Below are 24,852 nucleotides of genomic sequence, written 5' to 3' on the forward strand. Positions count from 1 at the left end.
ACAGGAGCTGCCTTGTAAAACTTTACCCCACTGTTTTCGTCTTGTGGATACACTTTGGCTTGGTATCCCTTCAGTACTCCATGGGTGCTGTTATGAAACAGTTTGGCATGTTTGTTGAGTACTGTGCTCATGGCATCTTCCAAACTGTGTATTCTACTCGGTGGACTTTGGCTAGGACTCTGTGTGCTCTGGCTGTCTAGATTTGACAGCAATCCAGGGTAGGGAGCGGAACTCGCTATCAAAACATGGGGGCCACCATTTTTTGGCGGCCCCGCGCGCATGCGCACACTCACACACACGCGCGAGGCTTCAGCGGCTCAATCCAGCGCTAAAAGGAAGCGGGCTTCACACTTCAGCAGTGTTTTGGAAACACTGACTGGAAGGCGTTTGCAGCCCAGGCCACCCTTGACTCTCACACGGACATTGATTCCTACACATCCTCTGTTCTGGACTTTATAAACTCCACCATCAATAGTGTCACCTCCCTCAAACAGGTGACCATATACCCGAATCAGAAGCCATGGATGAACAGCGAGGTCAGGCTACTGCTGAAAGCACGGGACACCGCTTTCAGGTCAGGCGATGCTCGAGCCTACATTTCATCCAGGGGTAACCTGAAGAGGGGCATCAGGAAGGCCAAGCACTGCCATAAGCTCAGGATTGAGGAGCACTTCAACAACAACTCCGACCCCCGACGCATGTGACAAGGCATCCAGGCCATCACGGACTACAGACCCTCCAACATCACCCCCACATCCAGCAACGCCTCCTTCCTTGAGGAGCTTAATCACTTCTATGGCCGCTTCGACAGGGACAATCTAGAGACAGCCATCAAGGCTGTGCTACCTGCCGATCACCAACCCCTCACACTCACCCCCTACGACGTGTACGTGGCACTGAGTAGGACTAATGCACGTAAGGCTGCTGGCCCTGACGGCATCCCCGGGCGCGTACTCAGGGCCTGTGCTGCGCAGCTGACAGACGTCTGGACTGACATCTTCAACCTGTCACTTGCCCAAGCAGTTGTCCCCACTTGCCTTAAAACCACCTCCATCGTGCCAGTGCCAAAACACTCCACTGCGGCAAGCCTCAACGACTTCCACCCAGTTGCACTTACCCCCATCATCACCAAGTGCTTCGAGAGGCTGGTCGTGGCACACCTCAAAAGTTGCCTACCCCCACACTGGATCCCTATCAGTTTGCCTACCGCAAGAACAGGAGTACGGAGGATGCCATCTCAACGGCACTTCACTCCGCCCTCTCCCACCTCGACAACAGAGACACTTACGTAAGAATGCTGTTCATCGATTACAGCTCAGCATTCAACACCATTATACCATCAAAACTGATCACCAAACTCGGTAACCTGGGCATCGACCCCTCCCTCTGCAACTAGATACTGGACTTTCTAACCGACAGACCCCAGTCTGTGAGGTTAGACAAGCACACCTCTTCAACCCTCACCCTGAACACCGGCGTTCCACAGGGCTGTGTGCTGAGCCCCCTCCTCTACTCCCTCTTCACCTATGACTGCACACCTGTACATGGTACTAACACCATCATCAAGTATGCAGATGATACAACGGTGATTGGCCTCATCAGCAACAACGATGAGTTGGCCTACAGGGAGGAGGTCCAGCACTTAGCAGCATGGTGCGCTGACAACAACCTGGCCCTTAACTCCAAGAAGACCAAGGAGCTCATTGTAGACTTCAGGAAGTCCAGAGGCGGCACGCACACCCCCATCCACATTAACGGGACGGAGGTGGAACGTGTTTCTAGCTTCAGGTTCCTGGGAGTCAACATCTCTGATGACCTCTCTTGGACCCACAATACTTCAACACTGGTCAAGAAGGCTCACCAGCGTCTCTTCTTCCTGAGGAGACTGAAGAAGGTCCATCTGTCTCCTCAGATCCTGGTGAACCTCTACCGCTGCACCATCGAGAGCATCCTTACCAACTGCCACAGTATGGTATGGCAACTGCTCTGTCTCCGACCAGAAGGCATTGCAGAGGGTGGTGAAAATTGCCCAACGCATCACCGGTTCCTCGCTCCCCTCCATTGAGTCTGTCCAAAGCAAGCGTTGTCTGCGGAGGGCGCTCAGCATCGCCAAGGACTGCTCTCACCCCAACCATGGACTGTTTACCCTCCTACTATCCGGGAGGCGCTACAGGTCTCTCCGTTGCCGAACCAGCAGATCCAGGAACAGCTTCTTCCCGGCGGCTGTCACTCTACTCAACAACGTACCTCGGTGACTGCCAATCACCACCCCCCCCCCCCGGACACTTATTATTATTTATTCAAATCATTTGCTATGTCGCTCTTCCAGGGAGATGCTAAATGCATTTTGTTGTCTCTGTACTGTACACTGACAATGACAATCAAAATTGAATCTGAATCTGAATCTAAAAGCGGAGATTTTTAAATCGGGATCACAAAAACTTGGGGGGGGATGTCCCTCCCCCACTTCTCAAAACATTGGGGGGGACGTGTGCCCCCCTCCCCCCCCCCCCCCCCCCCCCCCCGGGTTTTCCGCCCCTGATCCAGGGTACTTCCTCAACCAGTCTCTCCCCATTAGGCTTGCACCTTTCTTTACTACCACTAGGGTCAGCGTTTCTGGCTTCCTGTGAGGTTCGAGCTGTACCTGTACCGTTGCTTGTCTGTAAATGTCTATCTTCTCACCTGTGTAGGATTTCAGCGTGAGGCTACAGGGATCTAGTCTGGGGTCCTGACTGAGTTCTCTGAAGACTTCTTCTGGTACGATAGTCCATGGACTTCCAGTGTCAACTTCTAGTTGTACCTCCCTGCTGTTCACTATCACAATGGCTGTATACGGGTCAGAGTTCGTCAACTTGTTGATCGATTCACCTTCCAAGTGGCTCAGGTTCCCTCTGATGAATTTGAATCAGTCTCCTCCAAGTGGCTTGCTTTTTTCTGGAATCGTCTCCTCCTCTGCTGGTAAGCTCTAACAGCATCAGGCTGGCTTTTGGTGTGACCCATTCCCTAGCACCTGAAGCAATTACCATCTCGAAATTTACACGTCGTTGGCTCATGGCTGCCGCCACGTCCCCAGCACTCCTTGAAGGATTGAACCTTGTCTTTGGATGCCCTTGGTGGACTCCTTGTCTTCTTTGGTCCAGGCTCCTTCCTTTGTAGCTGAGGAACGGAGGTAAAATCATCTCGAGGACTTCCGATCTTCTTGATCTGCTCTACTTACATAGAAAACATAGAAAATAGGTGCAAGAGTAGGCCATTCGGCCCATTGAGCCTGCAGCGCCATTCAATACGATCATGGCTGATCATCCAACTCAGTATCCTGCACCTGCCTTCTCTCCATACCCACTGATCCCTTTAGCCACAAGGGCCACATCTAACTCCCTCTTAAATATAGCCAATGAACTACCTTCTGTGGGAGAGAATTCCAGAGATTCACCACTCTCTGTGTGAAAAATGTTTTCCTCATCGCGGTCCTAAAAGATTTCCCCCCCTTATCCTTAAACTGTGACCCCTTGTTCTGGACTTCCCCAACATCGGGAACAATCTTCCTGCATCTAGCCTGTCCAACCCCTTAAGACTTTTGTAAGTTTCTATAAGATCCCCCCTCAATCTTCTAAATTCTAGCTTCTTTTAGCAACCTCCATCGCTGTAGCAATATTGACTGCGTTCTCAAAGGTTAATTTTGCTGTACCCATCAGTTTTTGCTGGATGTTAATATCTGCACATCCTACCACCAAAGCCTCACGGGATGGCTTTGCTGGCTTCACGGGCTGCACCGCTTACCGATGTGTCCTTACGTTATCACCGGCGCTGGTCTACTCTAGGAGACTCGGCTTCTCGTTGTGGGTGGCGGTTGCCAGGCTTGGCCTTGGGCTGCACGGCACTGGTAAAGTATTTAAAGCAAGCGACCACTGTTGCTGCTCTGCGGGCTAGGCTTTCTGTTCCTGTTAACGGAAACGTCATCCTCGTCGCCAAATTGTTGTGTATTTGCGCTGGAATTGGACTTAAAATAAGACTCGGAACACACCTGTGGCGGTCCCTGGGGGGGTAGGCCACTCCTTGGATCATCCCCCTTGCCAATTGAGGGACAGGGGCGTTGGTCTGCCACGAGGTTTCCAGTCGACTCCCGAGGGGTAGAGATAAGGGTGTCGTGGTGTGTGTGCTCGAACTGTTGGAATTAAAAAGCTTCTTTTGAATCCGCCTGGCGTCCGGTCTTTTCCTGACCTTGACCAGGCCACTACACTGGTGACCCCACGTCGTTCATCACGCATCGTGATGGATAATAACGCTGTTGCGTTGAAGCTCCCAACGCTATGGACCAAAGAACCCGAAACCTGGTTCCAGCAGGCAGAGGCCCAGTTTGCTATCGTACGGCAGTTTCGGGCCTGCAGTTGGAGGACGTTGTCTGTGGTCCTGGGGGTACCACGCTGCTGTGCGATGTCTCCTCTGGAGTTCCCTGACCCATCGTCCCCATGGCCTGGCGGCGCAGGGTGTTTGAGGTGCTCCATGGACTTGCACATCCCTCCATCAGGGCGACAACGGCCCTGGTAGCCTCCCGCTTTATGTGGCACGGGCTGCGGAAGGAGGTTGGTCATTGGGCGCGCACTTGCATCCCGTGCCAGACCGCCAAGGTGCAACGACACGTGCACGCGCCATTGCAGGAGTTCACGTCAGAGCTGTGGTCGGCCATGGCACGCCTCCTGGGTGTTCGTCTGCACCACACGACAGCGTACCACCCGCAGTCGAACGGCCTAGTGGAGCGGTTTCACCGACCGCTTAAGGGTGCCCTAAGGGCGCGGCTCACTGACCCAGACTGGGTAGATGCTCTACCGTGGGTTTTGCTGGGGATACGCACCGCACCCAAGGAGGACTTGGCCTCCTCCTCCGCCAAGTTGGTGTATGGGTCTCCGTTAACGGTGCCTGGGGAGTTCATCCCGCCGGCACGTGGCCAGGTGGAGCAGCCTTCGGACGCTCTGCAACGTCTTCGGCAGACGGTGGGCAAGCTGGCGCCGGTGCCCATTTCTCGTCATGGGTCCTTCCGTCCGCACGTTCCCTCTGTTCTGGAGGACTGCCAGTTTGTTTTTCTGCGCAGGGATGCACATCAGACACCTCTACAGCGGCCCGTACGAAGGTCCCCTCCGGGTCTTGGAACAGGGCTCGTCGACGTTCGTCCTGGACATGGGGGGGTCGGCGTGAGACTGTTTCAGTTGCGCGGTTGAAGCCAGCACATATCGATATTGATCGGCCGGTGCTGGTAGCGCTGCCCCGTAAGCGAGGGCGGCCTCGGTCTAGGGTACCTCCTCCTCTGGCTGCATCGTCCCCTGGATTTGTTGATCGGGCGCCTGTTCCGGGGCCGAGCATTGTGTGCACCCGAGCTGGCCGCCGTGTACGCCCTCATGTCCGTTACGTACCTCGGGTACTTGGGGGGGGGGGGGGGGGGGGTCCTGTGGTGGTCCCTGGGGGATAGGCCACTCCTTGGATCATCCCCCTCGCCAATTGAGGGACAGGGGCGTTGGTCTGCCACGGGGTTTCCAGTCGACTCCCGAGGGGTAGAGATAAGGGTGTCGTGGTGTGTGTGCTCGAACTGTTGGAATTAAAAAGCTTCTTTTGAATCCGCCTGGCGTCCGGTCTTTTCCTGACCTTGACCAGGCCACTACACACCAGTATTTAACATGCTTGTCGTATTATAATCACCATCTTGAGTCTCTCTGCGCATGCGTACAATTGCACAAGTCGTTCAATTATACCATTCATATTCGCATACACAACAACACCTCTCATCCTTCTAAACTCCAGAGTGTACAAGCCCAGCCAGGGCTTGGATGGGCTGGGAACGTCCCCCCCTGTAGTGTAGGAGGCTGAGGGGTAGTTTAGTTTATCTTTGTTTAGACATACAATGTGGAAACAGGCCCTTCAGCCCATCGAGTCCGCGCCGACCCACGATCATCCATAGCAGACTATTATCTAAATGGTGGCCGATTTGGAAAGGGGGAGACGCAGCGAGACCTGGGTGTCATGGTACACCAGTCATTGAAGGTAGGCATGCAGGTGCAGCAGGCAGTAAAGAAAGCGAATGGTATGTTAGCTTTCATTGCAAAAGGATTTGAGTATAGGAGCAGGGAGGTTCTACTGCAGTTGTACAGGGTCTTGGTGAGACCACACCTGGAGTATTGCGTACAGTTTTTGGTCTCCAAATCTGAGGAAGGACATTATTGCCATAGAGGGAGTGCAGAGACGGTTCACCAGACTGATTCCTGGGATGTCAGGACTGTCTTATGAAGAAAGACTGGATACACTTGGTTTATACTCTCTAGAATTTAGGAGATTGAGAGGGGATCTTATAGAGTCTTACAAAATTCTTAAGGGGTTGGACAGGCTAGATGCAGGAAGATTGTTCCCGATGTTAGGGAAGTCCAGGACAAGGGGTCACAGCTTAAGGATAAAGAGGAAATCCTTTAAAACCGAGATGGGGAAAAACATTTTTCACACAGAGAGTGGTGAATCTCTGGAATTCTGCCACAGAGGTAGTTGAGGCCAGTTCATTGGCTATATTTAAGAGGGAGTTAGATGTGGCCCTTGTGGCTAAAGGGATCAGGGGGTATGGAGAGAAGGCAGGTACGGGATACTGAGTTGGATGATCAGCCATGATCATATTGAATGGCGGTGCAGGCTCGAAGGGCCGAATGGCCTACTCCTGCACCTAATTTCTATGTTTCTATGTTTCTATACCCTATCCTACACACTAGGGGGCCAATTAATCTGCAAACCTGCACGTCTTTGGAGTGTGGGAGGAAACCGGAGCACCCGGAGAAAACCTAAGTGGTTACAGGGAGAACATACAAACTCCATACAGACAGCACCTGTAGTCAGGATCGAACCTGGGTCTCTGGAGTTGTAAGGCAGCAACTCTACCGCACAGCGCCATTGTGCCTCCCATCTCATGGGGACATTTTCGTTCTGTTTGTTCTCAGCATTCCCCCCCGATGTCCCCCCCCCCCCCCCCCCCCCCCCCCCCCCCCCCCCCCCCCCCCACTCCTCATAGTTGAGGCAAAGCGCCCTGGTTCCGCGCTGTACAACTTTGTCACCACAAGAAATTGGCTTGTAATGACTTTGTAATGACAGGGAACTGCAGACGCAGGTTTATACCAAAGAAAGACACAAAGGGCTGGAGTAACCCGGCGGAATTTGTAATGATGTAAGCGCCCTTTATGGGGCGGATATTTGCATACTTTGGGTGTACAAGCAAAGAAATTCACCGTGAATTGTCAAATGTGACAATATAGTATTCAATTCATAAGGTCAGAAGAAATAGCAGCAGAATTAGGCCATTCGGCCCATCAAGTCCACTCCATCATTCAATCATGGCTGATCCATCTCTTCCTCCTCACCCCATTCCCCTGCCTTCTCCCCAAAACCCTTGATACTCCTACATCTCACCTCCTCCTCCTCCTCCTCCTCCTCCTAGGACCCTGTCACTTACTGTGACGTCCTGCTATGGTATTGATTCCCCCAAAATGGATTTGAGTATAGGAGCAGGGAGGTGCTACTGCAGTTGTACAGGGTCTTGGTGAGACCACACCTGGAGTATTGCATACAGTTTTGGTCTCCTAATCTGAGGAAAGACATTCTTGCCATAGAGGGAGTACAGCGAAGGTTCACCAGACTGATTCCTGGGATGTCAGGACTTTCATATGAAGAAAGACTGGATAGATTCGGTTTGTACTCGCTAGAATTTAGAAGATTGAGGGGGGATCTTATAGGACCGAGATGAGGAAAACTTTTTTCACACAGCGAGTGGTGAATCTCTGGAATTCTCTGCCGCAGAAGGTAGTTGAGGCCAGTTCATTGGCTATATTTAAGAGGGAGTTAGATGTGGCCTTGTGGCTAAAGGGATCAGGGGGTATCAGAGAAGGCAGGAACAGGATACTGAGTTGGATGATCAGCCATGATCACATTGAATGGCGGTGCAGGTTCGAAGGGCCGAATGGCCTACTCCTGCACCTATTTTCTATGTTTCTATGTTTCTATGTAAAATACAACATTCAATTTAATTTCAACAATCCAGGGTGAGGAGTGGATGCCTCCAGCAGCGGTGAGTACAGAACGTTAGCAAGGGAAACATGCTGAAGTTGATCTATTTTTTGCTTACCTGTTGCCACCACCATCAGAGCTGCAGGAACGCCGAAAGCTAAAGCGTAACACTCGCCGCCAAAGCACTTCACGTCCGCTGAATGAGAACACAAGGCAATGTCAATGCGGACACAAGTGCTGAGTGTAGGTTTATTATCATCACTTCTACGAAGGCACATTGAGAAGCTTCAAGCTCACAAATTCACAGGTTATAGGAATGGATTCTGGACAATCAGCCTTGATCACATTGTATGGCTCGAAGGGCCGAATGGCCTACTCCTGCACCTATTTTCTATGTTTCTATGTTTATGGTCATATGGTTATAAGGAATAGAGGTAGAATTCGGCCATTCGGCCCATCAAGTCTACTCCCCCATTCATTCATGGCTAATCTATCTCTCTCTCCCCTAATCCCATTCTCCTGCCTTCTCCCACAACCTTTGTCACCCGTTCTAATCAAGAATTTGTCTATCCCTGCCTTAAAAGTATCCACTGACTTGTCCTCCACAGCCCTCTGTGTCAATCAGTTCCACAGATTAACTGCCCTCCGACAAAAGAATGTCTTTAAAGGTAATACACAGGAACTGCAGATGCTGGTATTTACCAAAGTAACCCAGCAGTGGCTGACTCGCCAACAGTCTGTCTGTCCATTCTTATTTCTTGTTATTTGTAGTATGTGTTAAAAGTATGTTTTAGTGTTCCTTGGTTTGTTTTATGTGGGTGGGGAAACATTTTTTCAATCTCTTACCTCGACGGAGATGCGATTTTTTTCCGTATCGTATCTCCGTCCCCACAGCGGCCTGACATCGTGGATTTGGCGGCCTTTCCTGGAGACCGACCCGGCGCTCCAAGCCGCGGGAGTCTGTGGGACTTTAACATCGCGGAGATTGTGATCCCTTTGCCGGAGATCGAAGCTCCAACCGCGGGGCCTGTGGACTTTGACGTCGTGAAGCCCGCGGTCTCTGGTAAGAAGAGGCCGACTCGGGAGCTCCACGCCGCGGAGAGAGTTTCAACCGCCCCGACGCGGGAGTTTCGATCACCCCGACGGGGGCTTCGATCGTAGGCTGCGGGGGCTTTGTTCACCCGACTGGGGATGGTTTGACTGCCCCGACCGCGGGAGAACAACGAGGAAGAAGATTGAACTTTATTGCCTTCCATCACAGTGAGGAATGTGGAGTCCACTGTGGTGGAAGTTTATGTTAACATTTATGTGGTTGTGTGTCTTGTTGCTTTTCACTTAGTGTGGCTGTATGGTAACTCATGTTTCACTTTACATTAAATGGTACATGTGACAATAAACTGGCCTTGAAACCTTGGATTAGGCAGCATGTAATGAGAATTAACGGCAGATGCTGGTTTATACCAAATATTAGTCACACAATCCTAGCGTAACTCAGCGTGTTGGGCAGCATCTCTGGAGAAAATGGACAGATAACGTTTCGGGTTGGGTCTGAAGAAAGGTGCCGACCCAAAACGTCACCTATCTACAGATGCTGCCCGACATGCTGAGTTACTCCAGTATTTCTGGTCTAATGGTGAAATGCTTTGTTCTGCATGTAATCCAAACAGGTCAAATATACCATAAATAAATACAATTGTCAAATTCAACAACAATAGATAGAGCAAAGGGGAAGATACAGAGTGTAGAATATTGTTCTCAGCATTGTAGTACATCAGTTCCATAGGTCCATAACTCATAGGAGCAGAAGTAGGCCATTCGGCCCATCAAGTCTACTCCGTCATTCAATGACTGATCTATCTTTCCCTCTCAATCCCATTCTCCTGCCTTCTACCTATAACCTCCGACACCCGTACTAATCAGGGATCTGTCAATAGTTCAGTTTAGTTTATTGTCACGTGTACCGAGGTACAGTGAAAAGCTTTGTTGCATGCTATCTAGTCAGCAGAAAGACAATACATGATTATAATCGAACCATTTACAGTGTATAGGTGCATGATAAGGGAATAACGTTTAGTGCAAGGTAAAGCTAGCAAAGTCCGATCAGGGATAGTCCGAGGGTCCCCGATGAGGTAGATAACAGTTCAGCATCGCTCTCTGGTTGTGGTAGGATGATTCAGTTGCCCGAAAACAGCTGGGAAGAAATGGTTCCTGAATCTGCAGTTTCACACTTCTATGCCTTTTGCCGGATGGGATAGGAGTGAAGAGGGAGTGGCCAGGGTGCGACTCGTCCTTGATTATGCTGCTAACCTTGCTGAGGCAGCGTGAGGTGTAGATTGAGTCAATGGAAGGGAGGTTGGTTTGTGTGATGGTCTGGGCTGCGTCCACAATTTGTTGTAATTTCTTCCAATGGCCTTGGATTGAATCTTCGCTGTGAAAATACCCAACTGAGTCAGTTAGATATCACTCTTAGGGCTAACGGAATCATGGGATATGGGAAAAAAGCGGGTACGGGGTCCTGATAATGTTTAGTTGCAAAGTAAAGGCAGCAAAGTCCAATTAAAGATAGTCCGAGGTGTGGTAGGATGGTTCAGTTGCCTGATAACAGCCGGGAAGAAACTGTCCGTGAATGTGGAGGTGTGCGTTTTCACTCCTCTATTTCTCACTGTCTTGGATGGAGCTGTTCCCAAACCAAGCTGTGATGCACCTTGTCGAATTCTCTGCCGCAGAAGGCAGCGGAGGCTAATTCACTGGATGTGTTCAAGAGAGAGTTAGATATAGATCCTGGGGCTAACGGAATCAAGGGATATGGGGAGAAAGCAGGAACGGGGTACTGATTTTGGAAGATCAGCCATGATCGTATTGAATGGCGGTGCTGGCTCGAAGGGCAGAATGGGTTACTCTTGTACCTAATTTCTACGTTTCTATGATGCACTAGAATGCTGAGACCTCTATTCTGCGCTCTGTATCTTACCCTTTGCTCCACCGACTGTACTTGAGGTACCACTGATCCAATGCAATCACAGCAGAGAATTGTGAATCTGCACTAACCTCGTAGGATGGGAGTGATGATGGTGGACAACAAGCTTCCTACATTGATGCACAGATAGAAGAAAGAGAAGAACCTCCTTCTCTCTACGTTCTGAAACATAACAGCGAGACGTTACAACTGAGGAAATCGATCGACCAACGCAAGTCAGTGTTTTGTAAAACTATTTGCAATCAAGATCATTTTAGTTTGGTTTGGAGATACGGCGTGAAAACAGGCCCTTCGGCCCACCGAGTCCACGCCGACCAGCGATCTCCCGCACACTAGTCCTATCCTACACTCTTGGGACAATTCACAGAAGCCAATGAATCTACAACCAACTAGCGATCCCCGCACTATCCTACCCACACTAGGTACAATTCTTCCATTTATACCAAGCCAACCATCTACAAACCTGTACGTCTTTGGAGCGTGAGCGGAAACCGAATATCTCGGAGAAAACCCACGCAGATCACGTGGAGAACGTACAAACTCCGTACAGGCAGCACCTGTAGTAGCAATGTTACAAAATATTGAGATTTAAAAAATCAAGTCTGCAATTTATCCCATCAGATAAATCATAAGAATAAGTTTAATTTGACACCTAATTCTCTTTCATATCTTCAGTATTAAAAAATGTTATGGCCATTTTCATACTCGGAAATTAGCATCTTGTTCCCTATTGCTTTTCCATTGACTTAAACACAAAAGCTGCGACCAAGCAGTGTCAAAACCCCATTACTTTCTTAAAAATTAAGAGAGCTGAATAAAATTTTCAGTTATGATAGATTGAAGCATTCTGAAACAAATAATCAACAATCTTACTTGGATGACCTGAAATTAAAGCATAGAATTAGTTAGTTACCCAATTGTAGCTAATTACAAAATTAAATTACTAGATCTAAACATCTATCCATTTCTTAAGAAAAGGTTAACATTCCTTAAGAAAAGGTTAACATTCATAGCAAAAGGATTTGAGTATAGGAGCAGGGAGGTTCTACTGCAGTTGTACAGGGTCTTGGTGAGACCACACCTGGAGTATTGCGTACAGTTTTGGTCTCCTAATCTGAGGAAAGACATTCGTGCCATAGAGGGAGCACAGAGAAGGTTCACCAGGCTGATTCCTGGGATGTCGGGACTTTCCTATGAAGAAAGACTAGATAGACTCGGCTTGTACTCGCTAGAATGTAGAAGATTGAGGGGGGATCTTATAGAAACGTACAAAATTCTTAAGGGGTTGGACAGGTTAGATGCAGGAAGATTGTTCCTGATGTTGGGGAAGTCCAGAACAAGGGGTTACTGTTTAAGGATAAGGGGGAAATTTTTTAGGACCGAGATGAGAAAAACATTTCTCACACAGAGAGTGGTGAATCTCTGGAATTCTCTGCCACAGAAGGTAGTTGAGGGCAGTTCATTGGCTATATTTAAGAGGGAGTTAGATGTGGCCCTTGTGGCTAAAGGGATCAGGGAGTATGGAGTGAAGGCAGGTACAGGATACTGAGTTGGATGATCAGCCATAATCATATTGAATGGCGGTGCAAGCTCGAAGGGCCGAATGGCCTACTCCTGCACCTATTTTCTATGTTTCTATCTTTCTATGTTTAAAAAGCCTAAGTGTCCAAATAACATTCACACAAGAATTCACAGTATAACATGATTTTTAAATCTCATTGTCATAAATTTATAGGCCAAATGGAAGGAATGTAGTGTTTAATTCCTGTAAATTAATGGGCATTTAAATCACCTTGTGAGTGGAATTTTGTGGAACGCGCCGGTTTGGAACATTGTGGTTGCAGTGAATTTAAACCCCATATCAGCGGGAAAAATACTGCCGGTTCATATATTTACATAATGCCATTTTCGCTACTTGAAATTTTGATTACATGCATCCTAAGAAGCAAGTTTATATGAAAAATTAAATGGCATACCTTGCCTTGTCCCCTACGTGAGATCCGTCCCATTGTCGGCGTTGACGGCATTTGAAGATGATTTTAATTTTACTCCAACAATTAAATGATCCAACGCTAATTTTAATAAACTTAATAAAACGGCAGTCGAAGCAATTATTCTTTAGCAACTAAACAGCCTGACAGAGATCGATTTGAATAGGCTGCAGAAAAATCGGATTTTAAACCCGCCCCCCTCTCAAAGGCGCCAAAGTCGCGTACACGGGCAGCGACAGAACTGCAGCGCCGCTGAAGGTACGTTTTGTAACATACCTACCTGTAGTCGAGATCGAACCCGGGTATCCGGCGCTGCGTTCGCTGTAAGGCAGCGACTCTATCGCTGCGCCACCGTGACCGCCCTTCACCGTGACCGCAAATGAGTTTCTTCAGATGGATTGTGGTGGGGTGTGTTGGGGAGGGAGGAGAGAAAGCTGGAATAGAGGAGGCAGGACAACGCCTGGAGAGTGATGGGTGGATACAGATGAGGGGTGTTTTTCATCGGCAGATGGTTGGAGAAGGGGTGGAGATGAAAGGACAGTCGGTGTGAGATAGGGACTGAGCAATGGAACCCTGAATACTTGCAGTCTTCTCCACAACCGCAGGCTTGCAGGACACCGTGGATAAAATACCTATGGTGTGATGTCTCATCTCAGTCCCCGAACCTGCCAAGGACATCTCCACCTCCCTCGGGAGGCATTACTGTGAATTCCTGATTTATGATGAATTTAATCAACCTTAAAGGGCCAGTCCCACTAAGGCGACTCTTTAGGCAACTGCCAGGGACTAGTTTTAATGGAATTCACCTACGACACCTGGCGACAACCTACGACAGCAAAAATTGTCGCCACTGTCACCGAAAACCTTTCAACATGTTGAACATTTTGCGGCACAGTCGCCTGTAGTCGCCCAAAAAATCGGCCATAAGTGGGACAGGCCCATTAGTTTTGTTAAGTCTTGAGATACAGAGTGGAAACAGGCCCTTCGGCCCACCGAGTCCACGCCGACCAGCGATCACCCCGCACACTAGTCCTATCCTACACTTGCGACAATATACAGAAGCCATTTAACCTACAAACCTGCACGTCTTTGGAGTGTGGGAGGAAACCAGAGCACACGGAGACAGGGAGAATATACCAACTCCGTACAAACAGCGCCCGTAGTCAGGATCAAACCCAGATCTCCGGCGCTGTAAGGCAGCAACTCTACCGCTGCGCCACTGTGTCCTTTTTTTTTCCAGATTAGGTCATAAGGACATACGTAATAGGTGCAAAATTGGGCCATTCGGCCCATCGTGTCTACTCCTCCAGTCAATCATGGCTGATCTATCTCTCCCTCCTAACCCTATCCACCTGTCTTCTCCCCATAACCCCTGACACCAGTACTAATCAAGAATCTATCTCTCTATGCTTTAAAAATATCCACTGACTAGGCCTCCACAGCCGTCTGTGGCAATGAATTCCACAGATTCACCACCCTCTGACTAAAGAAATTCCTCCTCATCTCCTTCCGAAAGGTATGTCCTTCAATTCTGAGGTTATGGCCTCTGGTCCTAGACTCTCCCACTAATGGAAACATCCTCTCCACATCCACTCTATCTAAGCCTTTCACTATTCTGTACATTTCAATGAGGTCCCCCCCCATTCTTCTAAACTCACTCCTGGGATCCACAGTTTTCTATCTGCCTGTAACTTTGGTGTCACGATCATTAAAACCATTCCCCCCCCCCCACCCCATCCCCCCCACTCTGGATGATCACATACCTGGCCCTCGTCAAACTGGTCACCACCAATAGCTGCCACACAGGGCTTAATGCAGCCTGCGCCCAAGGCAATTAGGAAGATACCAAACATGGATAAGACCCTGGGAATGAAAGAAGCTTTGTCTCGATTAAAAGGCAACATGATTTGCTGGCAAGACTGAGGTGAGTTTGAAACATATAAGATTATCAAGGGATTGGACACGCAAGAGGCAGGAAACATGCTCCCGATGTTGGGGGAGTCCAGAACCAGGGGACACAGTTTAAGAATAAGGGGTAAGCCATTTAGAACAGAGATGAGGAAACACTTTTTCACCCAGAGAGTTGTGAATCAGTGGAATGCTCTGCCTCAGAAGGCGGTGGAGGCCGGTTCTCTGGATGCTTTCAAGAAAGAGTTAGATAGAGCTCTCTGGATGCTTAAAGATAACGGAGTCCGGGGATATGGGGAGAAGGCAGGAACGGGGTACTGATTGTGGATGATCAGGCATGATCACAGTGAATGGTGGTGCTGGCTCAAAGGGCCGAATGGCCTACTCCTGCACCATTAACTATTGAGTTCAGTTCAGTTTATTGTCACGTGTACCGAGGTACAGTGAAAAGCTTTTGTTGTGAGCTAAGCAGTCAGCAGAAAGACAATACCTGATTACAATCAAGCTGTCTACAGTGTGTAGATACATGACAAAGGAATAACGTATAGTGCAAAGTAAAGCCAGCAAAGTCCGATCAAGGGTAGTCTGAGGGTCACCAATGTGATAGATGGTAGTTCAAGACTGACTCTCTGGTTGTGGTGGGATGGTTCAGTTGCCTGATAACAGCTGGGAAGAAACTGCCCCTGAATCTGGAGGTGAGCGTTTTCACACTTCTATACATTTTGCCTAATGGGAGAGGGGAGAAAAGGGAGTGGCCAGGGTGCGACTCGTCCTTGATTACGCTGCTAGCCTTGTCGAGGCAGCGTGAGGTATAAATGGAGTCAATGGAAGGGAGGTTGGTTTGTGTGATGGTCTGGGCTGCGTCCACGATTTGCTGCAATTTCCCGCGGTCTTGGATGGAGCTGTTCCCAAACCAAGCTGTGATGCACCTTGTGGAATTCTCTGCCTCATAAGGCAGTGGAGGCCAATTCACTGGATGTCTTCAAGAGAGAGTTAAATATAGATCTTAGCGCTAGTAATCAAGAGATATGGGGAGAAAGCAGGAACAGGGTACTGATTCTGGATGGCTAGCCATGATCATTTTAAATAGCCTATTCCAGCACCTATTTTCTATGTATCTATGTTTAAGGTCATAAGGTTATAAGGGATAGTAGAATTAGGCCATTCAGCCCATCGTCTACTCCGCCATTCAATCATGGCTGATCTATCTCTCCCTCCTAACCCCATTCTCCTGCCTTCTCCCCCGTAAACCCTGACACCTATCCTAATCAGAAATCTGTCGATCTTGGCCTTAAAAATATCCACTGATGGCCTCCACAGCCTTCTGTGGCAAATAATTCCACAGATTCACCACCCTCTGACAAACATAGACTCATCATAGGTTAACCCACTCATTCCTGGGTTCATTCTTGTAAACCTCCTCTGGACCCTCCCCAGAGCCAGCGCAACTTTCCTCGGATAGAGTCATAGAGTGATACAGCGTGGAAACAGGCTCTTCGGCCCAACTTGCCCACACCAGCCAACATGTCCCAGCTACACTAGTCCCACCTGTCTGCACTTGGTCCATATCCCTCCAAACTTGTCCTATCCATGTAACTGTCTAACTGTTTCTTAAACGTTGGGATAGTCCCAGCCTCAACTACCTCCTCCAGCGGGAGCTAGACCCATACACCCACTAACATTTGTGTGAAAAAGTCACCCCTCAGATGGAGCGGTGGTGGCCGGTTCTCTGGCTACTTTCAAGAGAGAGCTAGATAGAGCTCTTAAAGATAGCAGAGTCAGGGGATATGGGGAAAAGGCAGGAACGGGGTACTGATTGGGTATGATCACATTGAATGGCGGTGCTGGTTCGAAGGGCCAAATGGCCAACTCCTGCACCTATTGTCTATTCCTATTGAATCCTTTCCCCTTCACCTTGAATCCTTGTCATCTGGTCCTCGATTCCCCTACTTGGGCAAGGGACTCTGTGCGTCTATGATGATATGGTGCCCAAAGTATTTTGAAGAACATCTTTCCTTTTACTCACACATATACCGTATGGTTGCCCACCGGTGGAATGGCACCGATTGATGTCACCACGAGGCCGATGATGTACACAATAGAAAGGATGACGATGGTCCTGTTTGTGATCAAAGAAGGCAAACATCAAATCAGTATTTACGAAGATGCGATGAGCCGCTAAGATTAATATTTTTATCCTTCATTTTAAAACGAGGCACGAAACTGGCAAGGCGGAGACAATGTTTACGAAGGGTGGCACGGTGGCGCAGCGGTAGAGTTGCTGCCTCACAGCGCCAGAGACCCGGGTTCGATCCTGGCTGCGGGGGCTGTCCGTACGGAGTTTGTGCCTTCTCCGCGTGACTGTGGGGGTTTTCTCCGGGTGCTCCGGTTTCCTCCCACATTCCAAAGAAGGACAGGTTTGTGGGTGAAAGTCAACGTCAAATTTATTCTTCACTTGCTCCAACTAAGGTGCAGTGAAATGAATTTGCCAGCAGCGATACAGTTGAAAAAAAACACACACACAATATACGATAGAAAGGTTGATTGGCTTCCGTCACGAAATTTGTTCCTCGTGTGCGGGATAGTACAAGTGTACAGGGTCGGCGCGGACTCAGTGGGCCGAAGGGCATGTTTCCACCCTGTATTTCAGAATTAAACTGAAGGATGTTCCTGCAATTGGAGGGCTTGAGTTACAGTGGGAAAGCCCACTAGTGGGTAAACCCACCGGGAGAACGTGCAAACTCCGTACAGGCAGCGCCCATGGGAGATATACATGCGACGCCACACGTGAACTCACTTGAACTTTCCCAGCCAGGAGTCAGCAATGAGGGCTCCCAAGACTGGCGTGAAGTAGGCGAGTCCCATGAAGGCATGGTAAATGGCCGTGGACTGATCATCGTCCCAATGAAGGAAGTTTGCAAAGTAGAGGGTGAGAACAGCTGGAATACAAGGAATAACAGCAGGTCAGTCAGCGAAAGATGCATCCACCTCATAACCTCAAAGGGACTATAACCATATAACCATTTGCTCCGGTTTGCTTCCAGTTCCCCGTGCTGGCGAGAGCATGAACAGGGAGATACGGGACCTGAACGTGTGGCTGAGGAACTGGTGCACGGGGCAGGGATTTAGATTCTTAGATCACTGGGATCTGTTTTCGGGTAAGGGGGAACTGTACAAAAGGGACAGATTGCATCTTAACAGGTGTGGGACCAGCATTCTTGCAGGCAGGTTTGCCACTGCTACACGGGTGGCTTTAAACTGAATAAGGGGGGTGGGGTGTTGAATGGGACAGTGGAGGATGGAGTTAAAGGGAAAGGGTTTCTTAAATGTGTGAGCGTAGAGACCAAAGGGTGTAAAATGAGGGTAGAAGAAATAGGTAGCAAGGTGAAAAGTAAAAGTGGCAGGCAGACAAAACCAGGGCAAAAATCAAAAAGGGCCACTTTTCAACAAAATTATGTAAGGGGTAAGAGTGTTGTAAAAACAAGCCTGAAGGCTTTGTGTCTCAATGCAAGGAGCATTCGTAATAAGGTGGATGAGTTGAATGTGCAGATAGCTATTAATGACTATGATATAGTTGGGATCACGGAGACCTGGCTCCAGGGTGACCAAGGCTGGGAGCTGAACATCCAGGGATATTCAATATTCAGGAGGGATAGACAGAAAGGAAAAGGAGGTGGGGTAGCGTTACTGATTAGAGAGGGGATTAATGCAATGGAAAGGAAGGACATTAGTTTGGAGGATGTGGAATCGGTATGGGTAGAGCTGCAAAACACTAAGGGGCAGAAAACGCTGGTGGGTGTTGTGTACAGGCCACCTAACAGTAGTAGTGAAGTTGGAGATGGTATCAAACAGGAAATTAGAAATGCGTGCGACAAAGGCAAAACGGTTATAATGGGTGACTTCAATCTACATATAGATTGGGTGAATCAAATTGGCAGGGGTGCTGAGGAAGAGGATTTCTTGGAATGTATGCGGGATAGTTATCTAAATCAACATGTAGAGGAACCAACGAGAGAGCAGGCTATTTTAGACTGGGTATTGAGTAATGAGGAAGGGTTAGTTAGCAATCTTGTTGTACGTGCCCCCTTGGGCAAGAGTGACCATAATATGGTTGAGTTCTTCATTAGGATGGAGAGTGACATTGTTAATTCAGAAACAATGGTTCTGAACTTAAAGAAAGGTAACTTTGAGGGTATGAGACGTGAATTGGCCAAGATTGACTGGCAATTAATTCTAAAAGGGTTGACGGTGGATATGCAATGGAAGACATTTAAAGACTGCATGGATGAACTACAAAAATTGTTCATCCCAGTTTGGCATAAGAATAAATCAGGGAAGGTAGTACATCCATGGATAACAAGGGAAATCAGGGATAGTATCAAAGCGAGGGATGATGCGTACAAATTTGCCAGAAAAAGCAGCATACCGGAGGACTGGGAGAAATTCAAAGACCAGCAGAGGAGGACAAAGGGCTTAATTAGGAAAGGAAAAATAGATTATGAAAGAAAACTGGCAGGGAACATAAAAACTGACTGCAAAAGTTTTTATAGATATGTGAAAAGAAAGAGATTAGTTAAAACAAATGTAGGTCCCTTGCAGTCAGAAACAGGGGAGTTGATCATGGGGAACAAGGATATGGCGGACCAATTGAATAACTACTTTGGTTCCGTCTTCACGAAGGAAGACATAAATAAGTTGTCGGAAATAGCAGGGGACCGCGGGTCAAAGGAGTTGGAGGAATTGAGTGAAATCCAGGTTAGCCGGGAAGTGGTGTTGGGTAAATTGAATGGATTAAAGGCCGATAAATCCCCAGGGCCAGATAGGCTGCATCCCAGAGTACTTAAGGAAGTAGCTCCAGAAATAGTGGATGCATTAGTAATAATCTTTCAAAACTCTTTAGATTCTGGAGTAGTTCCTGAAGATTGGCGGGTAGCAAACGTAACCCCACTTTTTAAGAAGGGAGGGAGAGAGAAAATGGGGGAATTACAGACCAGTTAGTCTAACATCGGTAGTGGGGAAACTGCTAGAGTCAGTTATTAAAGATGGGATAGCAGCACATTTGGAAAGTGGTGAAATCATTGGACAAAGTCAGCATGGATTTACGAAAGGTAAATCATGTCTGACGAATCTTATAGAATTTTTCGAGGATGTAACTAGTAGCGTGGATAGGGGAGAAACCAGTGGATGTGGTGTATCTGGACTTCCAGAAGGCTTTCGACAAGGTCCCACATAAGAAATTAGTATACAAACTTAAAGCACAAGGCATTGGGGGTTCAGTATTGATGTGGATAGAGAACTGGCTGGCAAACAGGAAGCAAAGAGTAGGAGTAAACGGGTCCTTTTCACAATGGCAGGCAGTGACTAGTGGGGTACCCCAAGGCTCAGTACTGGGACCCCAGCTATTTACAATATATATTAATGATCTGGATGAGGGAATTGAAGGCAATATCTCCAAGTTTGCGGAGGACACTAAGCTAGGGGGCAGTGTTAGCTGTGAGGAGGATGCTAGGAGACTGCAGGGTGACTTGGATAGGCTGGGTGAGTGGGCAAATGTTTGGCAGATGCAGTATAATGTGGATAAATGTGAGGTTATCCATTTTGGTGGCAAAAACAGGAAAGCAGACTATTATCTAAATGGTGGCCGATTGGGAAAGGGGGAGATGCAGCGAGACCTGGGTGTCATGGTACACCAGTCATTGAAGGTAGGCATGCAGGTGCAGCAGGCAGTAAAGAAAGCGAATGGTATGTTAGCTTTCATTGCAAAAGGATTTGAGTATAGGAGCAGAGAGGTTCTACTGCAGTTGTACAGGGTCTTGGTGAGACCACACCTGGAGTATTGCGTACAGTTTTGGTCTCCAAATCTGAGGAAGGACATTATTGCCATAGAGGGAGTGCAGAGACGGTTCGCCAGACTGATTCCTGGGATGTCAGGACTGTCTTATGAAGAAAGACTGGATAGACTTGGTTTATACTCTCTAGAATTTAGAAGATTGAGAGGGGATCTTATAGAAACTTACAAAATTCTTAAGGGGTTGGACAGGCTAGATGCAGGAAGATTGTTCCCGATGTTAGGGAAGTCCAGGACAAGGGGTCACAGCTTAAGGATAAAGGGGAAATCCTTTAAAACCGAGATGAGAAGAACTTTTTTCACGCAGAGAGTGGTGAATCTCTGGAACTCTCTGCCACAGAGGGTAGTTGAGGCCAGTTCATTGGCTATATTTAAGAGGGAGTTAGATGTGGCCCTTGTGGCTAAGGGGATCAGGGGGTATGGAGAGAAGGCAGGTACGGGATACTGAGTTGGATGATCAGCCATGATCATATTGAATGGCGGTGCAGGCTCGAAGGGCCGAATGGCCTACTCCTGCACCTAATTTCTATGTTTCTATGTTTCTATATAACAATTACAGCACGGAAACAGGCCATCTCGGCCCTACAAGTCAGTGCCGAACAAATTTTTTTTCCCCTTAGTCCCACCTGCCTGCACTCATACCATAACCCTCCATTCCCTTCTCATCCATATGCCTATCCTAAAGATGAAAATTAGCTATTGGCTATAATCGTGCATATATTAACATGTAAATGTTTATTAATATGCACTGTCCCTCTTTAAAAAAAATAAACAATTAAAAAAAACAATTTAAAAAAAATGTTCATACGTTCTAGGAGCTGAGTTAGGTCATTCGACCCATCAAGTCCACTCCGCCACTCAATCATGGCTGATCTATCTCTTCCTCCTAACACCATTCTCCTGCCTTCTCCCCATCATCCTTGACACCCGTACATAGAAACATAGAAAATAGGTGCAGGAGTAGGCCATTCGGCCCTTCAAGCCTGCACCGCCATTCAATATGATCATGGCTGATCATCCAACTCAGTATCCCGTACCTGCCTTCTCTCCATACCCCCTGATCCCTTTAGCCACAGGGGCCACATCTAACTCCCTCTTATATATAACCAATGAACTGGCCTCAACTACCTTCTGTGGCAGAGAATTCCAGATCATGAATCTGTCTGTCTCTGCTTTAAAAATATCCACTGACTTGGCCTCCTCCACATCGTTCCGTGGCAATGAATTCCACAGATTCACCACCCTCCGGCTAAGGATATTCCTCCTCATCTCCTTCGTAAAGGAACGCCCTTTTATTCTGAGGCTGTGACCTCTAGTCCTGGACTCTCCCACTAGTGGAAACATCCTCTCCTCATCCACACTATCTCGGCCTATCCAGGGTGTATGGAACGAGCTGCCAGAGGAGGTAGTTGAGGCAGATACTATTGCAACGTTTGAGAGACATTTAGACAGAGGGCTAATTTGACACACCAATCTATCAATCTCCTCCTTATATATATCCATTGACTTGGCCTCCTCCACAGCCTCCTGTGGCAATGATTTCCACAGATTCACCACCCTCTGACTAAAGAAATTCCTCCTCATCTCCTTTCTAAAGGTACGTCCCTTTATTCTGAGGCTGTGGCCTCTGGTCCTGGATTCTATGACTAGTAATCTGTATTATTTGATTACGGAGTAGTTGGTGCTAAAGGGGATTCCACTCCAAGGGTTCCCGAGTGTGGTAGCATGATGGTGAAGTCGCCATTCTGATGCACGCCTTCATTCGCCCAGGCAAACTAACAGCATTTCTTCTCATTTAGACAGGTCCATGGATAGGGCAGGTTTACAGGGATATGGGCCAAATGTAAGCAGGTGGGACTGGTGCAGGTGGGACATGTTGGTCTGTGTGAGCCGTTGATCCATATGGTCTGCTTCCACACTGTACATCCCAATTTACATTTATACCAAGCCAATTTATCTACAAACCTGTGCGTCTTTGGAGAGTGGGATGAAACCGAAGATCTCTGAGAAAACCACGCGGTCACGGGGGGATCGTACAAACTCCGTACAGACAGCATTTGTAGTCGGGATCGAATCCAGGTCACCGATGTTGCAAACGCTGTCAGGCAGCAACTCTACTGCTGCGCCACCGTGCCGCCCTTATAACGGCATTGAAAGGCGACACAATAGGTATAGACTACAATAGGAGGGAGATCTTGCAATAACTTTATAAATCATCGGTTAATATTGTGTGCAGTTAGAAAGCAATGGTCGGGTGCAAAGAAAATTCTCCAGAATGTTGAAACTGTAGATGCTGGTTAATACACAAAAAGACACAAAGTGCTGGAGTAACTTAGGTCAGGCAGCATCTCTGGAGGACATGGAAGGGCAGCATTTCAGGTCAGGACCCTTCTTCAGCCTGAAGAAGGGTTTCGGCCCGAAACGTTGCCTATTTCCTTCGCTCCATAGATGCTGCTGCACCCGCTGAGTTTCTCCAGCTTTTTTGTGTACCCTTCTTCAGCCTGATTGTGTGGGGGAGGGGAGAAGAAATCTGGAAGAGGGGAGAGGCCAGACACAGGTGGACACAGGCAATAGGTGGACACAGGCAAGAGGGAGGTTTCGATCAGCATATTGTTGGAACAAAGGTCAGAGATAAGAATAACAGGTGTGAGACTGGTATAAAGAGTTGTGAATTGTGAAGTCATGGAGTCATACCGTGTGGGAACAGGCCCAACCTACCCACAACCGACCAGCATGTCCCATCTACACTGGTCTCACCTGCCTGCGTTTGGCCCGTATCCCTCTAAACCGGTCACATCCATGTACCTGTCTAAATGTTTTTCTTAAACGTTGCTGCAAATGGCAAATTTCCGACTTTTCCAGTGTCCTCTTTTCCAGTTGCCATTGTTCTCCAGGTACAGGAGGAGTGATCTCACGCAGACCCAGTAGAACAGATCTTCCAGTCGTTACTTCCTGTTTAGTTGGTTGTTTATTGAAGCAGTTGTACAAATAAAATGATGGACGAACCAGGTTTTCCTTATGCTGCATGCAAGTTGTAGCTGGCTGCTCTGTCCCTGGGCTGGCGAGGACTCTATGCTCTCCCTCCCTGTACCTGCCTCTTCCTGTCCCCTATGCCCTTATATATACACAACCCTGTGCATCTAATGATCGCCCCCAAGTGTCCAAAATAATACTACAAGATATATCTAGACAAAATAATATAATATGCCAACAGTCGCTAGGCAAAACATAAATTACTCCTTCGGTTGCGATAGTCTCTGCCTCAACTACTTCCTCCGACAGCTCGTTCCATACACCCACCGCCCATTATGCGAAAAGGTTACATAGAAACATAGAAACATAGAAATTAGGTGCAGGAGTAGGCCATTCGGCCCTTCGAGCCTGCACCGCCATTCAATATGATCATGGCTGAGGGTATGGAGAGAAGGCAGGTACAGGATACTGAGTTGAATGATCAGCCATGATCATATTGAATGGCGGTGCAGGTTCGAAGGGCCGAATGGCCTACTCCTGCACCTATTTTCTATGTTTCTATCTCAGGTAACAATTTGGATGACGATGTTGTTAAAATGGTTTGTATATTTGCAGGGGGTCATGGGTAATGAGGAGGAGGCAGGAGAATGGGGTTGAGAGGGAAAGATAGATCAGCCATGATTGAATGGGGGAGTAGGCTTGATGGACCGAATGGCCTAATTCTTCTCCTATCACTTATGAATGTCCAAACGTATGACACCAGAACTGGCGGTGTAGTGGACAGTGAATCAATATACAGTGGCTTGCAAAAGTTTTCATACCCCTTGAACTTTTCCACATTTTGTCACGTTACAACCACAAACGTAAATGTATTTTATTGGGATCTTATGTGATAGACCAACACAAAGTGGTGCATAATTGTGAAGTGGAAGGAAAATGATACATGGTTTTCAAATTTGTTTACAAATAAAAAACTGAAAAGTGTGGCGTCAAAAGTATTCAGCCCCCATGAATCAATACTTTGTAGAACCACCTTTTAGGAATGTTGCAAAACGTACCTGAAGCGTCGCTGAAAATCTGTCCCAGCCCGTGTGCGCGATTTTGGCGCCGTTTAGAGGGGGGCGGGT

At 48.0% G+C, this 24,852-nt stretch overlaps 1 protein-coding gene across 1 annotated transcript in view; it reads right to left on the minus strand.

Moving 5' to 3' along the window:
* The window catches only part of LOC129699115 (solute carrier family 15 member 2-like), a 74,990-nt gene that overhangs the window by 40,946 nt on the left and 9,192 nt on the right, over positions 1–24,852 (minus strand). The window contains exons 4-8 of the mRNA XM_055638782.1: positions 17,702–17,843; positions 16,931–17,023; positions 14,760–14,859; positions 11,077–11,167; positions 8,147–8,224 (exon numbers count right to left, since the gene is read on the minus strand). Of these exons, the coding sequence (XP_055494757.1) occupies positions 8,147–8,224; positions 11,077–11,167; positions 14,760–14,859; positions 16,931–17,023; positions 17,702–17,843 (504 nt within the window). The remainder of the gene's footprint in view (positions 1–8,146; positions 8,225–11,076; positions 11,168–14,759; positions 14,860–16,930; positions 17,024–17,701; positions 17,844–24,852) is intronic.

The sequence above is a fragment of the Leucoraja erinacea genome, chromosome 7 (assembly GCF_028641065.1).
Source record: "Leucoraja erinacea ecotype New England chromosome 7, Leri_hhj_1, whole genome shotgun sequence".
Lineage (NCBI taxonomy): Eukaryota > Metazoa > Chordata > Chondrichthyes > Rajiformes > Rajidae > Leucoraja > Leucoraja erinaceus.